The 23589-nt window shown below is 38.5% G+C and overlaps 1 protein-coding gene across 1 annotated transcript in view; it reads left to right on the top strand.

Annotated features, from left to right (window-relative positions):
- tcf7 (transcription factor 7) overlaps positions 1–23589 on the top strand; it is a 77599-nt gene that overhangs the window by 43732 nt on the left and 10278 nt on the right. The window contains exons 4-10 of the mRNA XM_037687866.1: positions 3957–4083; positions 13331–13415; positions 17579–17668; positions 18997–19116; positions 19303–19465; positions 20951–21058; positions 22076–22123. Of these exons, the coding sequence (XP_037543794.1) occupies positions 3957–4083; positions 13331–13415; positions 17579–17668; positions 18997–19116; positions 19303–19465; positions 20951–21058; positions 22076–22123 (741 nt within the window). The remainder of the gene's footprint in view (positions 1–3956; positions 4084–13330; positions 13416–17578; positions 17669–18996; positions 19117–19302; positions 19466–20950; positions 21059–22075; positions 22124–23589) is intronic.

Here is a 23589-nt window from a genome sequence, read left to right as displayed (position 1 = left end):
GCACCAGATCTGCCCCCTCTGTAGTTCTGATGTTACACACACACATTAATGCAAATGGACCTACACGCTCTCACACATCTGCCCATCTCACATAAAAAAAATAAGCTTTCCTGAGAAACGTTCATATATATTTAAAAATCAACATCTTTTCCAATCTTTCAGGGAGAAAACACTGCTCAAACTTCCAATCCTGCACAAAACGGACAGAAACATCCATGTTTATCGTTCTTCAGAAACGATGGCAAGCCCGGTCCACGTATGCACACACTCTCACCGCCAAGTTTAAACTTCGTTAAGCCCGAACGGTTGGCTAGGTCCAACTCTGCAAACCGCTGTGACATATCGTGTGTCGGCCACCATGCCGAGAGCATTAGCAATAACTGGATTTCACATAAGTTATTGAAAACCATTTGTAAACAGAAACATGAAAGCAAACAAGCTCGCACACAGCCTCACTTGATCATCAAAGACTTATCGATCAAATAGTCCTCCTCCTTCTCCCTGCTCTGCTTAAAAGCAACACGAGCAAAGTACAAATCATCCGTTTTGTTCCAAAACAAGTTTAAAACGTCCAGCTTTTAGTCTTCTGCGTGTGTGTCCGTTCATTCTCTGGCAGGTTTTTGTATCTGCATGCAAATGCACATGTCCACACAGGCATGGGTACTGCAGAAGATAATTTAAATTTTAGAGTCCTGAATTTCCCTCTGGGACTAAATTATGTTTTCTAGTAATCCATCTGTCTTGGATTTTGTTCATCTAAGTGGTTTTTAGGGGTGCACCGATAAATCGGCCGGCCGATCGATCGGCCCCGATTTCCTTAATTTGGGGAGATCGGCGATCGGCCGATCTTTAAATGAGAAGCCGATTTTATCCACCGATCTTATCTGCCTCCGGAAAGGTCTGAAAATCAGCTGCTGTCCCCTTTTGCTCCACTGTGAGAGCTCACACACAGGTCACTCGGAGCAGCCATGTCGTCGGTTTGGAAGTTCTACGCTGTAAAAGAAAATGAGCCAAAGATCGCAATTTGCAATTCGTGTAAAGCCGAAGTAAGTCGTGGTGGAGCCACCACCAAAACCTTTAATACAACAAACCTCGTTCGCCATTTAAGAAATCACCACGCCGCCAAGTATGCAATGTTTGAAGAGAGCAACCAAGCTAAGGCTAATGCTAAAGCTAGCGCTAACAAAGAGGCAGTCGGTGGGTCGCTGTTAGCTTTTATGAGCAACGAAAAGAGCAAAGCTACCACGAGGAAAGTGATGGAGTTCATGGCATTAGACAACCAGCCATTTTCAGTCGTTGAGGACAAAGGTTTTAGAAGCTTGATGCAGCACGTGTGCCCACGATATAATATGCCGAGTCGGAAATATTTTTCTGATGTTGCATTACCGGAGTTGTTCAGCCAAGTTTCGAGAGACACCCGCAGCCTGCTAAAAGCTAATACAAATACACTCAGCTTTACAACAGACATCTGGACTTCTGATGTAAGTTTAATGTCCATGTTAAGTTTTACTGCACAGTGGATTGACGAACAGTTCGAACGTCATCAATTACTCTTAAACTGTAAAGAAATGGCAGGGTCTCACACTGCGGCCAATTTATCAGCAGAGTTTAAGGCGATGCTGAATCACTGGGAAATCGATCATGGAAGAGTTCACGTTGTTTTACGGGATAATGCTCGTAATATGGCCAAAGCGCTGGATGATATCAACCTGAAAAGTTTACCCTGCCTGGCACACACACTGCAACTGGTTGTAAATGAGGGACAGCTGGCGCAGCGCAGCATCACAGACATGGTGGCAACAGGAAGGAGAATTGTTGGACATTTTAAGCATTCATCACTTGCCTATTCCTGACTTTATGACATACAGACACAGTTAGGTCAACCCAGGAAACGATTACAGCAAGACGTTTCAACGAGGTGGAACAGCACAGTCTACATGCTGCAGTCGCTGTTGGAGCAGAGACGTGCTATTGGCGTGTATGCTGCTGAGCACGAGTTACCAGCCACACTCACAGCACACCAGTGGGAGCTACTGGACAATGTGCTCACCATTCTTGCACCTTTTGAGGAACTCACAAAGGAGATTAGCTCATCAACAGCTACAGCAGCAGATGTCATCCCAGCCATCACTGCACTCAAGCGGATTTTGGAGAGGCAAGCGAGCACAGACCGTGGCGTGGGTACAGCCAAAGCTACGCTGCTGGAGGCTGTTGTGAGAAGATTCAGCAACATTGAGCATGAGCCCCTGTACAGCTTGGCCACTGTTCTGGATCCAAGGCAAGTAACTATTAACATTCTATTTTAGCCATAATGACTTTTAGCCTACTGCTATATTTCAACAAACATTTAAATTAAATTAAAAATAAAAATTTATTGATTGAAATGCATTTCTTTATTTACATGCAAGTCATAAAAACTGTTAATGTATACAAAACACAATGATTGACCCATCTTTCTTTGTTTATGCAAAACAAGGTACAAGAATCGCTACTTCTCAGCAGAGGTGAAAGATGACGTGAAACTGCTCCTTTTGACCAAACTTGCAGAGGGGGAGACCAGATGCACACCTGCTGCAGGAACATCCTCTGAAGTGGGACCTCCTGCTATAGATGAACCTGCAGCCAAAAGGCGTAGTCTACTGTTTGCAGCTCACGACGAAATCTTAAAGGAGAACATTGAACAGGAGCAACAGCTGGCCAGCCCTTCAGCTATGCAGGTACAGAACTACCTATCTGAGGTTCCTGTTGAAAGGAGCCAGGACCCATTGGTCTACTGGAAGATCAATGAAAATCGTTTCCCTCATCTTGCTCTACTTGCCCGAACCTATCTCTCTGCCCCATGCACAAGCGTTGAAAGCGAGCGCCTGTTTAGCTTGGCTGGACATGTAGTAGATGAGAAAAGAAGTCGCCTGTCTGGTGACAAAGCAGAAATGCTTTTGTTCATCAAGAAAAACCTGCCACTAATGAAAGTGACTGGAATAAGTCTGTGAGAACTAACTTACCAGTGTTAGTTCTTATTACCCACTGACTTGAAAATGTTACACTTGTTGCATTATCTTTTTTTTTTTTTAAATGTAACAAGTGAAAGAGTTGAAGGAACTGAACATTTTTTTTTTAGTTAATTTTATAGTTTTAACAAAAATTGTGTAAACTTCATTTATATTTCAGAATACTACCTCATGACAAGTTAAAACAACAAGTTTGTATTGTTTCTAGGGTATTTTTCAAGGGTATGTTTTACAATAAAATAAGATTGGTAAATTGAAGGTGCATTGTGATCTTGTAACACCTGACACTGTTGCTTATAAAAAAAAATCGGTATCGGCCAAAATCGGAATCGGCAGTTCAGACTTTCAAAAAATCGGTGATCGGTGATCGGCCTGAAAATTGAAATCGGTGCACCCCTAGTGGTTTTCCATCTAAGACTTTTTTCACGTCTGTCTTCTTTCATCATGCAGCATCATTTTTAAAGCAAACTTACGCATGAGTGCAATATTCTTTATCTATTTAAATCAATTTAATAAGCATTGTCAGTAATTACTATTTTTAGTTAACTTTGGGTTTATTTAGAAGTAGAGTCTGACAATCGGAGTGGTCTATTTCAACTTCCAGAGACCTTAGGGCTTGTCAACATGCATTTTGTTGATTTGCAGTTTCAGTTCTGTTCATTTCCAATATTTGGGACGTGAGCCCCTCAAATGTGAAAAACAAAACTTTTGACCCTGCTGTTTGTCAAATGTTGACAAGTATCTTTTAAATCAAATTCTTCAATTTGTTTGTAGTTTTTCTGCATGATTGTATGGAAATAAGATGCTGCAATTAGAGTTTTAAACGTCTATTTTCACATAATATGAAAAATGTTAAAGCCACCCAGTATCATACATTAACTTCATTAAAATGGAAAATGTGTACAAAACAATGTTTTCATTCCTGTTTGTGTTGTGTCTCCTCAACAGTCCAACAAAGTGTCAGTGGTGCAGCAGTCTCACGGGATGCACCCGCTGACCTCCCTGCTGCCCTACAGCAACGATCACTTCAGCCCGAGCCCTCCACACCTGCCCACAGACATGAGCCAGAAGACAGGTGAGAACGTGCACATGCGCATAAACAAACTCCAAACACAGCAGTTCATACACACACTGACAATCTGTACACATTTAAAAAACCATTAAAAAGGCAGCTGACAATATGGGTGTTAAAGTTAAAGACTGGTGCTGATATCCTCATTCACATATACACACAGTCTGTGTTTGCCTTTTTTTTTTTTTTACAAATTATTCACCACATCTGCAAAGATAGAAATGAAACACGCACATATAGAGCCATTTTATAAGACATGTACACAAGGAATGCATTATAGCAGAAGTATTATATTCATATTCTTGTCCAGCATCTCATAAATGGACACACACACGCACACTTGGCTGTGTGTGTGAAATGCCAGCGTCGGCTCCGTCTGCCTGTGGCGGTCCCACGGCAGCTCTGAAGTGGCCTGCTCCTCTGAAGGGACCCCTAACCGCACACTCTCTCTCACACACACACACAAAGATGGAAACAATTAGGGTGACAATCGCACAAGCCATCACAGCAGCTCACACAAGGTTCTCCTTAGCAAACTTTTCATCCAAACACACACTGCACTCTGTTTGGGAGTCACAAACAAACACACCCTGACACTACTAGAGTTTTACTTCGATGGGGGCGGAGCTTAAAGGGTGGCAGAGTTTCTGCCTCACAGTTTCCGTAACTGTGAGATATATCAAACTCTGGATTTTTACTTTTGATTCACCTTGTGCTTTATTCTGTAATATCTTTTAGATAAAAAGCAGCATGTCAATGTACTTGATTATCTTATTCCTCCTACATTGTATGACGAAGTTCATATCTAGCTTTGGATCATCTGAAGTTTCTGCCTCTGAATAAGGTTGTTTGAATATTTGGACAGTGTCGATAACAAAGGGAGTACTTTTTTCAGAGAAAGAGGTTAAGAGAAAAACAATAGTAATGAGCAATAGACGAGAGATGAATATCTACTGCTGTGAGTAGATAGTAAACTAAGAGACTTTTGCAATTTTCTGGAAATCCCCATTTTCATAAACACATGCTCCTTGTCTGGTGTAGACTGTGTTCATGTGTGTGTGCGTGTGCATGGCTGACTCAAAGTCTGTGACTCAGCTCTTAATGACAGACTAAACCACCTGCTTCTACCTCACACAAACACACTTCCAACACCTGGCGGCTGCTCCCAACTTTTCTTCAGACGACTTACCTGAATTATGATTACGTTCTCCACTGAAGAACATCAGGAAGCAATCACAAACGCACACCTTACATCATACCTGTCTTCCGCCAGCTGATCACAGTATGAGTCACCGCATCAGTGAGGTCATTTTTTTTCCCCAATACACTTTTGATGTGTCACTGAGCTCAACATGGAATAATATATTTTTCACAATAGCTCAGAGGGTTACAGTTGATGTGAGGAATTTCTTCACCTTTAACTAATTCAATTAGGAGAACTAAAAGTGCATTATTAAACACAGTACTATGTGATTTAAAGATGTGCGTTGCTTGCATTGAAAAGCAATGTACTTCAAGTTTTAAGTCCCTGCTTTTTCTTTCTTTTCACTCATTGCAATTAAAGCAATTAGCTTGTTTGGATCTTTTCACTCAGTTTGATTGTTAGAAGCAATAACTCGTTCAACAAGGATCTGATTTTATTTTTTTTTTTAATTTAAGAACAAATACATTTAAAAAGCTTTTAATTGTATAATTATATTTATATGTAACCAGAAGAAATCCAGGCACTGACATTCCTTGTTGAATATGTTTTGCACCACTGGTGTAAAAATAAATTTAATTTTTACCCTCTGTAAATTCCACTTTTTATTCATTCTCCTTTTGGTTAAACCAATCAATTCAGTTAATCTTTACAGACCCAGTTCACCTTAATTGTAACCTTAAGGCAGTCCATCCGTCCATCCATCCATTATCTTTACCTGCTTCTTCCTTTCTGGGTCATGGGGGTCACTGGTGCCCATGTCCAGCCATCACTGTGTGAGAGGTGGGGGACACCCTGGACAGGTCTCCAGTCAATCACAGGGACACATAGAGACAAACTAGACAGACAACCATTCACTCTCTCACTCACACCTAGGGACAATTTTGTTATCAGTCAGGCTAACGTGCATGTTTTTTGGACTGTGGGAGGAAACTGGAGCACCTGGAGAAAACCCACGCATGCACAGAGAACATGCAAACTCCACCCAGAAAGGCCCCGGTCGGGATTTGATCCAGCGACCTTCTCGCTGAGAGACAAAAGCTCTACAAATTAAGCCACTATGCCACCAATCTTAAGGCATTATACATGTATATAAAATAATAAGTTCAAATCATTATTCCAGAAAGTCTTGTTCAGATGCTTTGTATAAAAACATCACATCTCACAAAGTTTCAGATTAAATTTTGTCTTCAAATCCATTCTGATAAAAGCGATCAACTAAAAAACATAATTACAAGTTCAGGTTTTTGTTCCCATTATTGGTGTTCAAATGAAACAGTGACGCACTCATTTATTTAGCTTAGGCCGTAAACATTTCTTCTCACATTTGTTGATCAAACATTTGCTAAGCAGTCTGACACTGACCTACTTATTGCATTTTTTTGTTTTTATACAAACTTTGAAATTGACTTTTGTCTGCCAGTGTGGTTTTCCTCATTATATAAGCTTTTGAGTGAAAACACCCCAAAATGATTTTGTTCTCATATTGAGTCACTCAACAGAGCTTTTCAATTCATTTGGCAATAACTAATAGAAACAAATATTTAAAATTAATTTTGCCATTTGCCTTTGTGAGGCAGTTGAGCATCATTGGGCATTTCAGCATCTTATAAAGAACATTTCAAGAAAAGTGATGAATTTTTTTATTTATTTTATATGATGATTTTTTTTAATTGTTTTTGGTACGGTGGCTCAGTTGGTAAAGATGTTGCCACTCAGCGAGGAGGTTGCTGTTCAAATCTTGGCCCGGGACCTTTCTGGGTGGGGTTTGCATGTTCAAGGTTCTTTATTGTCATTCACATCACACGTGGTACATGAGGTGGAATGAAATTGTGTACTCAAGGTCCCAGTTACAGTGAAAAATAGCAACAAAAGAATGTAAAGTATAAAAAGAAACGGTATACGAGGAAAAGTTCTCTCCGTTCTCTGTTCTCTCCGTGCACGCGTGGATTTTCTCCGGGTTCTCCGGTTTCCTCCCACAGACCAAAAACATGCATGTTAGGCTGATTGGTAGCTCTAAATTGTCCCTAGGTGTGAGTGAGAGTGTGAGTTGTTTGTCTCGTTTGTGTCCCCTGTGATGGACTGGAGACCTGTCCAGGATGTCCCCAGCCTCTCTTATAGTGATGGATGGACATGGGCACCAGTTATCCCTGTGACCCGAAAAGAAAAACCCAACAGAAAAATGTGACGAGCCTAATTGAGTGGGGAGAACCTCAAGTTTTTAAATCACACATGGTGTTTTTTATGACTGCAGACTCAACTGAAATGACTGAACTGACCGGCTGGGTGACGGAGCAGCAAACACAGTACGGCAGCAGGGTCATCATGACCTCAGATAATCAATCTCCTATCTGCTATCTGTAAACTGTGATCAGCAGGAGACCAAAAACTGGAACTGTACTTTTCTTGACTGAAAACATAAATTTAAATCCTTAAATTGGGATTTTCTTAAAAGCAACCTAAAAATGTTTGACAAGAAATGCTTTCAATTAAGATGTTTTCAAAGATAAAATGGCAACAAATAAAACCTATTTTGAACAGTTTTATAAAATATATATGAAAATCTGTTTTCTTTTTATCATAAGTCAATGTGTTAAATAATTACAATACGCATAAAAAGTCCATGATTTGTTATCTGCTATGGCTACACAAGAACAAAACAATCAACAGTTAAGTTCTTTGATACAAAAACCTAGTGTGTGTATATATATATATATATATATATATATATATATACATATATAGTTGTGGGTTTTTTTTGTATTTTTAACATTCACACTAACTTTTGAAGGTTTTTTTTTGTTAAATTGGAGGGAGCTGCTGATGTAAAGTCAGACGTGACAGTTTTGGCATCTCTGTTGCAATATGTTGAAATGCACTGCAGTTCAATTTAAACCTGACATTAATCAAGTTTGCTTCGTATCATCTAAATTCCTGCAAATACTTACAAAATAACCTACAAGAATAGTCAATAAATCGATTACTGGCAATAACGCAGGTGATATGCAGGGGTGAGTTAAAGGGGAAACTCAGGGGTGTGGGCTGGGTTTGTTTATTTAAAATATTACTAAAATGTAGTCACATTTTTATGCAGCACTGAAACGCACAGTGGGTGGTGATGGAAATAGCGCAGGAAGTAAGCCGTGCAGTGAGATTAAAGCGAGGGCTGGAGCTAACATACAATAAAGGATGTTAAACAGAGGAAAAAAAGTCAACTGAAGGAGAAATCTAATGAAAATCTAAAGAGTCTGAAGGAACCCAAAGATCCTTTTACAGGAACGTTCTTTTGGCTGCACCACACAAGCTACGAAGATAGAAAACTGGAACTCACGGCTCTTAGCTTCCTTTAAAGGATTTACTAAACGATGTGCGACTAATAAAATCACAAGCCTGCACAGAGAGAGAACTGTTCAAGCACTTTATTAAAACAATTCAAATACAGGACATCGCCCGCTGACGTTCATGCCAGAGTTTTAAACAGAATGGACAGTTCTAACCATTTGCCTGGTAAATGTCTTTATGTGCAAACTCATGATATCTTGTGCAATGTGAGTATTTACTGCCTCATTATCTGTAAAACTGGCTGATGTGTAGCCACTTTTGTGTCTTGCTAGGCTCGCTTAACTGTGGCGGCCATCTTGAATCAGTTTGACTCCAAACATTAATTGATTATAGATATTCATTCACTGATTGCTTTCTGGAAGTTTCATAAAAATTGTCCATTTGTTAGTGCAAATGCGTTGGTTTTTTTTTTAGTTTATCAGTAAATTTGGGTAATCTTTAGTGATTTCTTCTTCTTAATCTATATTGTCTTGAGTGTTTAAAACCAGTTATCCAGTTAGTCTTAATGCTAATTGTATTGTATGATTGTCTATAAAAACCTCTAAACAGGGCTCTCTGATCAGCTATTTTTGCTTCTGTTTTCTTTTGTGTGCAGATGTGAATTAAAAGCACGAGGGTGATTCACTTCTCTTAAAAACAAATCACAAGAAGTGAAACTGTGTGTTAGAAATGAATGGCAAGGAATAAAAAAAGATTAAATAGACAGTCATAGTCATCACAGACGTAACTTTTCACCTGATAGATTTACATGATAAAACATTGACTTTTAATATTACTGTGACTTTTGATCTTTGGTCATGGAAAAATTTACTAGTTTTTTTTTTTTTTTTTTTGGCATCTGAGTAAAAGTCGTTCCGGTCTTTACTGTACAAAGTTTCTTCTGGTCTTGGACTCTTTTGTGCACACCACATGGACCGATTGTCAAGTCATTTAAAGGATCAGAAGATGCAGCACTTTCACTTTCAGTGGTTATAACCACTGCAGCGCATTTTCGGCACGGGAATATTATTTTCAGCTGCTCGACTCTTGGTTTTAACGAGCACACGTTCTAATACCGAACCTTACGCCGAGTCAGGTTGACTCAGACGATTCTTCTTTGATCCGTTTCCCGAGATGCTGACTTGGAGACTGTGAGATAGTTGTAGTCGTTGTTGTTAAATAGCTGCTTTAAAAGGGGCATTCCAAAGAAAACTACCCCGTTGCTGCTGCTAATTTCCCCCCCTTCGTGTTTCCTAACAGCAGAGAGGAATGGGACTTACAGAAACCTTGGGTCGTGTTTTCGCCACAAGAAAGCTTAACTTGTTTCAATGCTTCCTGGACAATAAATATAATGATGGTGCTATAAGTGAATTCGAAAAAGGAAGTCAAGTTCATCACCTTGGTATCACTAGAAGTGCTAGCTTTTGATGTTTTGTCAAACTGATGCACCTGTTAAATTTTTCAGTCGGGTCATCTGGACAGTTTCTTTTTTTGCACTGAAACGTTTCGCCTTCGATCCGGAAGGCTTCATCAGTCAAGGAAACACCCAACAAAACTGATTCTTCCCCCAACAGCTTACTCCAAAGTGGAACAAACCAGTTCTGCTTGTGATAAGATGGTCTCTTTGGTACGCCCCTCCTCCATTGCCGGCCCTCTTCCTTGTTGACAGTCTTGTCAAACTGGTTGAAAACAACAAAGTCCATGCTCAATAATCCATGTATAAAATCCAACATTTTTCAGTCAGGTCAACAAGGAAGAGGGCCGGCAATGGAGGAGGAGCGTACCAAAGAGACCATCTAATCACAAGCAGAACTGGTTTGTTCCACTGTGGAGTAAGCTGTTGGAGGAAGAATCAGTTTTGTTGTGTGTTTCCTTGACTGATGAAGCCTTCCGGATTGAAGGCGAAACGTTTCAGCACAAAAAAAGAAACTGTCCAGATGACCTGACTGAAAAATGTTGGATTTTATACCTGGATTATTGAGCATGGACTTTGTTGTTTAGGTTCATGTATGTTTGTCACCAACAAATGGTAAATGAATGTGTGTTATAGAGTTGTTTTTGTCTGCTCAAAGAGGAGCCTGCAGGCGCGTGGATGCACACAGGCCTTCTCCTCGTCTATAGGCTGGAAAGCCGAGGTCGACTTGACCTCACCTCTGTCTGATACGAGAGACTTCCTGCCTCACTGTCCAGCGCAGATTCTCACTGACGAGGCTCTAAGCATGTAACGTTGTACATCTGTGAAAAGCCTGTTTTTGTGACCGATCTGCCCTTGCCGGTTAAAAATCTTCTCGTGTCCTCAGAGTGTCTTATTTGAGTAAACATAAGATGATGAAAGGATATTTATTCATCTAACATGTTTGGTCCTTCGAGACGGAGTCGAACCAGCGACCTAAGAATCACTTAAGTCTCTTTCCTTAAAGTTTTCATAATCCCAGATGGTCAATTTTGGCTGAAAAGAAAAGCCCTCCTGACGAGAAGCAGGAAACTCTTACATTTAATTTTTATCGCCTGCTGCTATGAAAGGCGGGTGATAATGTAATTGTCTATGTTGCACAATTTCATGTTTCATCTGTCAGTAAAATATCTCATAACCACTAAATTAATTTTGTTAAAATTTTCAAAACACTGTGAACAGTGGCTGTACATCCACAACAATTAACTTTTAGACTCCAACTGAACCCAATTTAAGGTGGCCCTCACAGCTAATTAACATTAGAAAACACAAAAATGGCTACAGCTCAGTCAGTTTTACAGATATTTTGCTAAAAATTTGTATAGTGGTAGCAGAGAGTCATCCAGAGCACATACTCTGATTACCAACAGATTGCTCGAAATCTTAGTTTGAAACTTTAATAATCAGTGTCTGGGGCAGTAAAGTTCATCCAGGATGCTACTTTTATTGTAGCATAATAGTTTTTATAATGGTAATATTTTCTGTTTTGCTTTTAGTCTAAATAAAATGCTGAAAGTTGTTTGGAAAATCATTCAAACCCACAAATCAATAACTGGCTTGTTTCTGAGAGTTTTATTTGTATCTTCTGTCTCTTATAGAGAGGACACGGATCAATGGAAATCAGAATATTTGCTGCTGCGTTTTAAAATCAACGAAGGACAAATGTTTGAGTTTGTCGAGATGTTTTCTCTTCAGCATAATCCTCGTGTTTTATTTGAGTTTTGCTTCATTTTTGTGAGTGTTTTTAAATGTGTTAAATTAATTTGTCCTGAAATATACAGAAACATACTTTTCTGTTTTCTCAAAATATGTATTATCTTGTAGATTTAGTTTTTTACATTTTTGGCTTTTGACTAATATGGAGAGGTTTTTTTTTTTTCCTTGCAAACCTCTTGTTTGCTTTTTTATAATCACATAGAATTGCACTTTTAACTTTGTAATCAAAAGTCCTTTTGTTTTTCTGCCCTCTCTGTGTGTCGTGTTGTACTTAAGTCTCCACACTGTGTGTTTTCAATAAATGGAGTTTACCCTGATTAATTTGTCTATATGAACTGTGTGAACTTGATTCATGCTGTTTAAAAGAAACCTGCGTTTTAACAGTGACACATTTAGATCTCTGATTACAAAGTGCAAAAAAATATCAAAGGTAAGAGCAATATAAAATAACTCTGTGTTGCATCCCTCAGGTAGCTCTTACTTCGATCACATCTGTAAGTAGAATAAAACAGATGTTTGACCATTGTTTGCCATCTAAAATCTGTGATATTTGGTCACACTACTTTGTATCGATCTTAACAAGAATTGTTCGTTTGCCGATTGTGTAATACTTGGAAATGGCTGCCTATTTCTTTTTATGAATTAAATGAGGCTTGTGGTTTATCAAAGCACACAAAGGTTAAGTGTATCTGACTCTTCAAATAGAAGGTAAACCGTCAATAGATAGCACCTATCCATTAGGAACACCTAACAATGCACAATGTTTGACATAATCAGTGTGAGGCAGAGGAGAGGGTAATGTAAGGGGACGGATAATGAAGAAGATGAGAGAGGAACGAAAACCGCAACGGTCTGTAATGAAGGAGAGGTCAAAGGTAAAAGAAGGGGTGAGAAAAAATGGGGAAACCAGGAGTCTGGAGCGAGAGCAGTGACCAAAGTTGATGGGGCGAAGGGGGATGGGTGTGGTGGGACCAAGTGAGGGATGGGAGGATGGATTGGAGTGGTGAGACAGGTCGGCTGACTCAGTCACATTCCTGTCATCCAGATTTATTGCAGCTCGGGGTCCTGAGACAGGCCCGGAGCCGCGGCCAAATTACAGTCATCGAGAGCATTCCTCTGCTGCAAACACAGGTTAGCGGCCCGGTCGCACTAAGTGCTAGGTGCTGCCTGTTGACAAATGACTTCCTTTGAAGGGCACAAAGAGAGAGACAGTCGGAGAGAGGCTGCGTGTTTACTGTGCGAGGGCACCGAGTCACACAGTCTGTTTCTGTTGTTGGAAAGCTGTTTAGCTATAAGTAGAGATGAAGAATGAATGTTTGTATGCATGTTTTTACAATGTGGCCACTGTTACCACAGCCCCTATTCTGTGTCAAACATGAGCTCCCAGCGGAGGGTCCACCATGGACACACAGTTTGGCGGCATGGTTTCCAAGGCTTTTAATGGTGCCCTATCCTGACAACTGTTTTTAAAGACAGTGAACTTTCCAATATTTATTAAAGTATATAATATCCTAAATCACATTTTGTATTAAATGTTTTCATTTCTATTTTCCCTCCAGGTGTTCATAGGCAGTCCCAGGACCTCTCAGGGTATTACTCCCTCCCGCCGGGTGGTGTCGGCCAAATCCCTCCCTCCATGAGTTGGTGAGTTGCACAAATTTATTGTTTAATAACTTGAACCACGTTGCTGTCAAAATGCAAGAAAAGTCTAAATATTTAGATTTTTTTTTATTTATTTTAATTTCTGGTTTTCAAAGGTTTCTGCGACCAAAAGGCAATAAGATGTTGATCAGACCAAAAAGCCTATTTGAAGGAGTAAATATGAATATTTTCAAGTTCTTATATTATATCAATCAAATAAAAAGCCGCTTCAAAGAAAAAAAATTGCTGATAAACCAAAAATATAGTTATTGCTAGGGATGCACAATATTTGATTTTTGGCCGATATGTTAAAACTTATTTGGCCAATAATCGATACCAATACCGATATTTTTTCCCCTAGACCTACTTACAGAGACTTCATAGATTTCTCTGCTGTGGAATTAAACAACTACATTATTCTGCATGGTCTTTGTCATTCTGGTCTGCTACCAAATGCAGATGCCAAAAAGGGGACTGAAAATGAAGTAACACTATATATATAAATATATAATATTTAAAAAAAGGGGAGGGGGGAGCACCTTTTATATCGATGAGTTATTTTAATGGAATGTCCGATATTTAACTTTATCGCTAATATCGGCCGATACCATGCCGATAATGTCGTGCATCCCTAGTTATTGCAATAAAATGTAATTTCTGTAATAATTTGTTAAGACTGTGTTTGATGTTGTTGCAAAAGCTATAAAAGAAAAACCTTGGTAGTAAAAACTCCAGGCCTTGTTGATTATTATTATTATTATTATTGGGTGGGGTTTGGAGGTTTTGGCTCGGTTCTAACAAATAACATAATCAACATCGTCAGATCAGAAAAGATAAATATTAGGCGACGGGATTTCTTCTGCCTTGAGCCAGAAAAATGACTTTTCCTCTTCTAAACTATAGGGTCCTGACTAAACCGTCTCAGGCACAGAAAACTTTTGTTTTTATAAAAAGAAAATGTTTGAAGCTTAACGATTTTACCAAAAGGGAAACGGCAGATTAACAGAAAGAGAGAGCAGTTGGGCTTTTTCAACATTTTACCAACACGCAGCTGAAGAAGAACGGTGAAGTTGATGCGAATTCTGCAAATTGTTGACTTTGATTTTCAGCTCCACTCTTTAATAAATTCACAAACGGCTTGAAAACTTTAAATCCAAATGTGTCTTGGGCTTTTTGCCGTGACATTTTTACTTATGGAGTTGCAGAAGGAGAACTTCTGCAGAAAAAGAACAAAAAACAGTCCCATCTGTTTTACGTTTTTTTAATTTATTTATTTTTTTAGTTCTTATCAGGCTCCAGAGTTGATTGTGAAATTGCAGTGTCACACTGTCTGATTGTTAGTTTATTGTGGCAGACTTCCACTGATTTATGGATTAATACAGATCTAATTATACAGCCGAGAAAATCCGTGCCTGGACAAATCCTCACAAGAATAGTTAAGAGCTTTCATCAAATGTCATGGAGATTTAAGAAAAGCTTTTTTTTTCTTTTTTTTTAAGTTGTTTATTTATGCGTTTATGCCTGTTTTTTGTGTTCCCGCATAGTCCTCAAGTGTGTGATGTTCAGGCGTTTTATCATCTTCAGACAAGAACACTTCACTGTGGATTTTCACAAGTATTATTAGCAGATAATCTCCTTTAACCCAGATTATCTGCTTGTTTTGAGCTCTTGCGGTGAGCTCCTTTGTTGAAGGAGGAGGCGGGGGGATCGTGGAGGAGGAGTGGTTAAATGTCAGACTGTTGTTATTTTCTTGTTTTAACTTTTCGTCTGGGACCCCTGTCCCTCCACGACCACCTCCACAATCCCCTCTCGCCTGTTGGCTTTATTGGTTAGTCGCCTCATATCATGAAGAGATTGTTTCATATGTGTTTTGTGATGATCCAGCTTTTAAAACCGTGACTAAAGACAAAACGCATAGATTTGTGTGAACAAGACGGTTTAAGTTGACAGTTTGACACTTTGGTAATTAGATTATAGTAACATTTATCATTAAGAGAACGTTTAAAGAATGTCTGAAATTGAGTGCTCGTGTAGAATCTGAACACTGGGAGTACTATGAATCAGTTTTGTTAAAAAAAGAAAAGAAAATACAGTTCTTAATTTTAAACTAAAATACTGAGTACTTCTTTACAATAAGGGTAAATAAAGTTATTCAGTTACAAAACGTAAGCTGAGCGGCTCAAAAAATCTTCATTTACACAAACAAATAAAAGTGCAGAACTTGATTTTGCTAAATAATAGGTCTTCAGTGTATGAACTATTTTTAATCATGGTTTATTAATGCTTCATAAAGTGTTTACACACTCATGAATACAAAGCATGAATACTTTTATTATAAATTATTAGTATTATAGTATACCTTTTCTGCAAAGTGGTACTTGAAACTATACTTTATGATCATTAAACATAACCCTTGTAGAACCAGAGAGGTGCAACTGACAGGACATTTTAGTTTTATTTCTTCCTCTAAGTTGTGTTTTCTTTGTTACTTTATTGCAAGTGATGTGGTGCAAAGCAGCACAGCAGAGCAGGTCGTTTAGCTTTTCATTTGATTCCCAGCATGCCTCTGCTTGGTCATGCCTTTCACAAACAGTCAGAGGGGTTTTTCTTTGTCAGCGTGCCGTCACTCAGGAGCTATTTGCAATAATCCGGATCTTGAAAATTAGTTTAATTTTAGATTCTTTTTGGACTAACACTGAGTGATATGTTGCTTATTAGATTCAGAGATGTGTAGGAGTGAGATAAAAGTTTGAAGTTTGGCCTGCGTTTATCTGAACGACACTTGACCTGTTGTGTGGTGTGACCCGAGTTTGTACAGAGTCAAATGGTCCTCCACAAGCAGAGGTCGGTAATCTTTGGATCTCCTCCCAGCTGGGAGCTGCCGCTGGGCCCTGGTGTAGCGCTGCCTCCTGGTGCTCAAATGCAGATACAGCTGAGAAAGGAGGATGTGTGATGATGATTGCAAAGGGGCTTCAGAACAGTAGGTGAGGACTGGAGTGTGTGTGTGCATACATTTCAACTCAAGGATGAGTCAGCTGAAGAGGGGGATGGTTTACGTCCCAGGAGATGTAGTTTCTACATATCAAAGACTCAGACTTGCACTCTGTCCACACCCTCGACCCCCCGGTGTGTTCGTTCTTGTGCTCCGACTACATAAAGTTCTCTATTGACACACATCTGTCATCAGCTCTGATCCCAACGTTTCACGGGAATCACCTCGGGATCAAGAGATCAAATGCATTCTTTGTAAACTATGAAATCAAACCACGCAAAAGGTTATCCTGAACTATTTCAAATGGTCTAGTAGTTTTCCAGATATACTGAATGCATTTCTGAAATGTGGGTCTGCGCTCAATGTAAACAAAGCACTTTTATCTATGTAAGTACGTTGGAATTGGATCCCAAATGACTCTTCAATGGATGTTGCCATTTAAAAAAAATCTTTTTCACTCACTCCCGTTGTTTATGCAGGTAAACAACTGCACATGGAAGTTAATGTCCAGTCACAGATTTTGTTTGTATTTTTTATTTTTATTTTTCATTTAAGGGCACATTAACCATCAATATGAGGGAAAAATCTGTGTTTTTCATTTCATACCTTCTGAACTATTTATTTTACCAGTCTTCATGACAGACAGCTTTATGATATTGCAATGCGTATCTTTAGTATGTAATTAGAACACAAACACTTCCAGACAAAAGCATCCCAGAAATGGTTTTTCTGTGATCTTTCATGAAAACAGTAAACGATAACAAAGCACTGAGGGAGGTGCAAGCAAGAAAACCATTATGTGATAAATGAAGCAGTCATTTTATTTTAATTTGAAAAAAATAATAATAAATGAAATTAGAGTTGTATGCCTCTTTTATGACTGTTTGTTGTTGTCATTGTTGTCCACTGTTGTCATCACTCTTTGTTAAAGAAATCAGGTCTCTCTTGTAAATGAGTCCCTGAGGCTCAATGGGATTAACCTGTCTAAATAAAGGTTGAATGAATTTTACCAGCTTTTATGCTTCTTTTAAGTCAAGAACAGTATAGATTAAATTGAGTTTAAGCTCTTTTAAAACAACAAACGTTTGCCTCTGAAGCAAAACAAAGCAAAGACATAAATAGCAACTAAAAGCCGCCTCCTGCTGCCATCTCTCCCTTTGCTGTACCGTGGCAGGCAGAGCCAGCCAGTCTACCCTGCCCTGTCCCCCTGTGGATTCAGGCAGCCCTACTCCTCCAGTCTCTCCAGCGCCTCGTCTTACTCCAGGTACCGAGCCAGGAAAGAGCCAAGAATAAAATAAAGACAAAAATCTATGCTTTGTGTATCATCTGCTCCTGTTTATAGCACATTTAAAACGCCTGAGCAGGAGTTTTCCATGCACTGTGGCAAACTCGTGTTTGGAGGCTGTGTCAGATTTTATTGGGCAGCTGCTGTAAAAGTCCTATTTGAGCCTGTGTGCTGTAGACAGGATGAGTTGTGCTTTTGCCAAAAGAAGCTGAAAAACGGAGCTTAGCCAAGCTAATCGCTGCTGTACACGATACCATTAGGACAACTGCTGCTCTGCTGCTTTTTGGTTCTGTTTTTCAGAATTTTTGTGTTCTTGATTGCAAAAAATTTAAAAAATAACGTTCTGTTAGATGCTACCTGCTTTCTGTGATTTTTGGGACGTGAATATACATTAGAAAAATACAAAGTTTGGATGCATTTTCTTTAGCCTGCATAGCTCAAATTTAACTAATTTGAAGCTGATCCATTGTTCACTTCTGCTCACACAAATGTGCAAAGAAGCACTGTAAATAAGAAAATGGTTAGTACACTGTTTCCATTATGTAATTTACATGTCTAAATTGTTTTTACTGGCAGTAACTAAACTGTGAAAGTGCAATAAATCCCATTTATTGTCTGCAGAAGACACATACAAGCTAAAATAATATGTTGAAAGTGTTTTGGATGCTCACGCTGCCACAGTTTACCAGCAGCTGATGCTTTATGCTGCTTTCTTTGTTAGTCGTTGCGTTGCTGTTTCTTTGTCCCCGTCCTGTAAAGGTTCTGTGCTTCTGTTGCCTTTTCTAACCTGAATATAAATGGACAAAAGAAACATGATCTTGAAATGGCTTTAAAATGAATGATTTGACTGAGATGTGGAACTTTAATCTCTCTATAATCAATAAAACTTGGACGCTCTCTAGTGGTGACAAACGTTAACATCACTGCAGCATACGCATTTTTTCTTTTTAATTTGTTTTACGGTAAACATCAGCCGCCAGGCTCATTATTATTTTTCATTTTAAGTATTTCTCTCAGTCACACATTCTATTTGTCTGCTATAAAACAGTTCTGGTTTAAACTACTGTTGAAACGCAAGTAAAGGCAATTTCTTCACAGGTTGACTTTACCAGATGATGTAAAATCATGTTTGGACTTTAGATGATCGTGCTTTTTATGCTTTCAGGCTTATTGCTTTTTCCAGAACGTCTGCTCTGCTTTGATTCTCGTCCCTTTCTGCCTGCTTTTCTGTTTTGCTGAGTCGTTCAGGACTCACTTTCTTGACTCTTGTTTCTATTTGTGTACTCATTTGTTTGACTTCCTACCAGGTTTCCTCACTCTCTGATGCTCGGACCATCTGGAGTGCATCCCACGGGGATCCCCCACCCAGCTATAGTGCCTCCTTCAGGCAAACAGGAGCATGAACAGTACGACAGGAGCATGTACATGTAAGTAGGTGCATTTTCCATGGCAAGCTCACTTTGCTCCATCTGTCTGTCACCGTTCTGCAATCATAGAATCATAGTTTGTTAGCATGTTTTATGACCAACTATATAAATGAATAAGATTATTGATCACACGTAGAGGACAATAACTTATCATCATCCTTTCTACCCTCCTGTTTTTCATCTTAGGAAGCCGCAGGTGGAGGTCAAGCGAGAGAAGGAGCCCAAGAAGCCTGTCATCAAGAAGCCCCTGAACGCCTTCATGCTCTACATGAAGGAAATGAGGGCGAAAGTTATCGCCGAGTGCACGTTAAAGGAAAGCGCCGCCATCAATCAGATTCTGGGACGCCGGGTGAGGGCAGCATATACGATCAAAAACACGCATGAATGTTGAACACAGTTTTCCAGCTTTCAGCTTAGATTTGATTTTCAAACCCAAGGAGCATAGGATGAAAAATGTGCAGCACTGACTTGTAGGAGTGAGGTCCAAAACCCGATCTATGTCTCTATTTCTGTACCTCTTTAAGACCATACAAAACATCTGAATTGGATTTTAAATATTTTAGACAATTGCTTTTAATTATAAGATACAAAAACAATTTATTTTTTATTTTTGTTGTAACAAGTTGTGTTTTCCCCACATTCATTCAGCTTTTATTTATACAAGTTGGTCTCATTGAGTCACCTCATTTTCAAGAGAGACCTGTTGTAAACAAAAACCACAGATGAATTACAGACAACTAAAAACAATCATATAAAAGCATATAAAATGAAATAAAAACAAGCTACATTATAAAACTGTGTAAAATACTAAAAACAGCAACATGTCTGCGTTGATTTTTGCAAAGTCAAAGTCGAGCTTCAGATCTTTTTGCAAGTTGTTCCAGGAAACAGGAGCAGAGTAGGAGAAGTTCAGTTTGCACTGAGGGGACGCTGCAGGTAATGATGTCTTGAGAGCGCACGCTGTAGCTGCACTGACGAAGTGACATGTAGGAGGAGATGTATGGAGGCAGCAGACCAAGAAGTGATTTAAAGATAAAATTGGACCAGTGTGAGAGTCTGCGTGAAGTTAATGACCAGTTGACCAGTGAATACAGGTTGCAGTGATGGGTACGGTAGTTACAACCAGTTATGAATCTTAGCGCACCAGGATAGACAGCGTCCAACATCTGCGAGGTGCTTGCAGGAGCATTCATGTAAATGTCACCATAGTTAATGAAGGGAAGGAAAGTAGCAGTTACAAGATCTGTTTTTGAAAAAGAAACCTAATTTTACTTTCAATTTTTTTATCAAGTTTTCGACATGAGGCTTAAAAGAGAGATGTGCATCGACCAAGATTCCCAAGTATTTGTAAGAATCCACAAACTCAATAGGGCCACCATTTGTAGATAAGATAGAAAGAAGGACTGCTGGTACAGACTTCCTGTTTGAAAACAACATCCCTTTGGTTTTATCAGCATTTAACACCAGTTTGAGAATGAACAAATCTGACTGGATGATGTCAAAAGCAGACTGTAAAAGCTGATAAACCTTAGCAACTGTTCTAGCTTGACAATAAACAACTGTGTCCTTAGAAGTGTAAGGATGCATCAGGAATGATCTGAACTACATTACTTATGTAGATTGTGAAGAGGGTGAGTCCTAAGACTGAGCCTTGTGGTACACCATTGTTGACTAGTTAAATAGCTGGAAGAAATACATTAAGTAAGTACATTGATCGCAGTGAAGCTTTCAGTATGTTAAAAACTAACAAAAATATATTCTTAAGTGTTGATATTGTAATATGTCCAGGGGTTTTTATATTTTTTTAACATTTCTATATTTTTTGTGTTTCTAGTGGCACGCCCTGACCCGAGAAGAACAGGCCAAGTACTACGAGTTGGCTAGAAAAGAAAGACAGCTGCACATGCAGCTCTACCCAACCTGGTCTGCTAGGGACAACTACGTAAGCACTTCCACTTTATTTCCACTTTGTCCTCACTCCACTCTGGTTCTTTATGAATATATTCAAAATGAGGAGCCGATTAACAAACATGCACAGGAAAAGGGTTCTGTTTTTCCACTTTGTTGTGCAGAATTGTAAACTAAAGTCATGAATTTTATATCTGGGTTGTGGTCGGAACAATCTGTTCATCTGTAGACTAAAGACGTCATTTGGTTGCTATGGTAAACGTGAGCTTGTAACTAAATAATAGATTTTTTTCATTGTTTTAACCGCATTATGTCAGCAATCACAACTTGGTAAAAAGTGGGTTTAAATGTGTTCATCTAGTATATTCAACCATTTCTTGTTGGTGGTGTTTTATTAAAACAGAATGTCATTTATTTGTGCTCAGCTCCAAAAACACAACAAATAGAAAAAGAAACACCTTTAAAGTGATATAAGAACACTATAATATGCAACTTCAGTGCTTATACTGCATATAGTTTTGTTTTTTAATCAGGAGTTTGCTTTTTTCATTTGGTTTTTATTAAATTTTTATTTAGTATGCAGTAATAATATAAACACTCACTGGTTTCACCAAAATAATAAAAAAAAGTCAATGAAAGCAAGGGTTACTTTAATAAATTATCAAATGAATTCATTAGATGAGTTTGCATTCAAGCACTTCCCATAAACCAAATCTACATTTGAATAAAAAGCCGTAAAGAACTGAAATATCAATAAAAAAGTACAAATCTTTTGATGAAATAAAGACTTTTAGTTCCCTGTAATTAAAACCAAGATGAAAACGCACCTTTTTTCAATTCAGTATTCTTGAGTATTTGTGAAGGTGAAGAAAGTGCTTACTTGATAACTGTTTTGTCAATTATTGCCGCTCATGGCTGCTAATCAAAAGACAAACATTACAAGGCACACACTTGTGTGGTGCATGCATTTTAGTTCAATGTTTTGGGGAATGTGCTGAATCTAGGCTGCTGTGTGCCTCTGACTTGTCAGTTTGCTGTTGAACTCTTGCAGGAGGCGGGCCTTAGCGGGGTCGCAGGGGAAAAGAATAAAGCTGATTGGGTAGGGACACGTCTCATGGTGGATTTATACCTCTGTGATGGAAAAAATGAGTGTGTGAGGAGCTGCATGAGAGGGGTTGTGGGTATTTCTGTGCAAAGTCTGCATGCACCTTCCAAAAATCTCAATGACTCACGCTTCGAGCCTCACGAACAGCACGTAAAAATGGCAGCCACACAAACAGATCTGATTTGTTAGTTGTGGATGCATTGTGCAAACTCTTGCCTCATTTAGTCGGTCTGTAAAACACAGAGGTATAAATCAGCCCGTATTGCTCGACTAACAGAGTGCAGGGCTGCATGGCTGGCCTCGCTGTATTATTTTATCTACTTGGCATCTTCCTAAACTACCTTTATTTTTGTGATCTTTTGTTTAAAACATATAAAAAGCCTTAGTGATCATTTACGTTTGATTTTAATAGAAGCTTCTGTTTAAATCATGCTAAAACATATTTGAGTCGTTATGCTTTTCTCTGCAGTTGTTTCTGTAAAAGTGACCGAACCAAACTGTTGATGCTGGCAGGAGTGAACCGTTTACTCCTGATGCTACCCAACAAGCAAATCCCTTCAACTCACTGTTAACAAAACAAAACATGCTCACGTTGAACTGAATTTATTATAACAAGAAGCATCTAATTCACCATAATATGAAGTGTAGCAGTTATTACTGTGTGGAACATTTTAAATCAGACGGTCAAATGGAAGAACTGAACAAATCTCAGTTTTCTACACTGATTCAGAGTTCCAGTTTTTGCAAATCTTTGAAATTCAAAGAATCATATAGTAAGAATCAGATTCAAAGAATTATATAGGAAAAATCAGATTCTGAGAATCAGATTCAAAGAATCATATAATAAGAATCAGATTCTGAGAATCATATGGTAAGAATCAGATTCAAAGAATTATATAGGAAAAATCAAATTCTGAGAATCAGGTTCAAAGAATCATATATTAAGAATCAGATTCTGAGAATCATATGGTAAGAATCAGATTCAAAGAATTATATAGGAAAAATCAGATTCTGAGAATCAGATTCAAAGAATCGTATAATAAGAATCAGATTCTGAAAATCATATAGTAAGAATCAGATTCAAAGAATTATATAGGAAAAATCTGATTCTGAGAATCTGATTCAAAGAATCATATATTAAGAATCAGATTCTGAGAATCATATGGTAAGAATCAGATTCAAAGAATTATATAGGAAAAATCAGATTCTGAGAATCTGATTCAAAGAATCATATATTAAGAATCAGATTCTGAGAATCGTATAGTAAGAATCAGATTCAAAGAATTGTATAGGAAAAATCAGATTCTGAGAATCAGATTCAAAGAATCATATATTAAGAATCAGATTCTGAGAATCATATAGTAAGAATCAGATTCAAAGAATTATATAGGAAAAATCAGATTCTGAGAATCTGATTCAAAGAATCATATATTAAGAATCAGATTCTGAGAATCGTATAG

Source organism: Nematolebias whitei, chromosome 14, assembly GCF_014905685.2.
Source record: "Nematolebias whitei isolate Nwh7 chromosome 14, NemWhi1, whole genome shotgun sequence".
NCBI lineage: Eukaryota > Metazoa > Chordata > Actinopteri > Cyprinodontiformes > Rivulidae > Nematolebias > Nematolebias whitei.
This window is presented reverse-complemented; position numbering and strand designations above follow the sequence as displayed.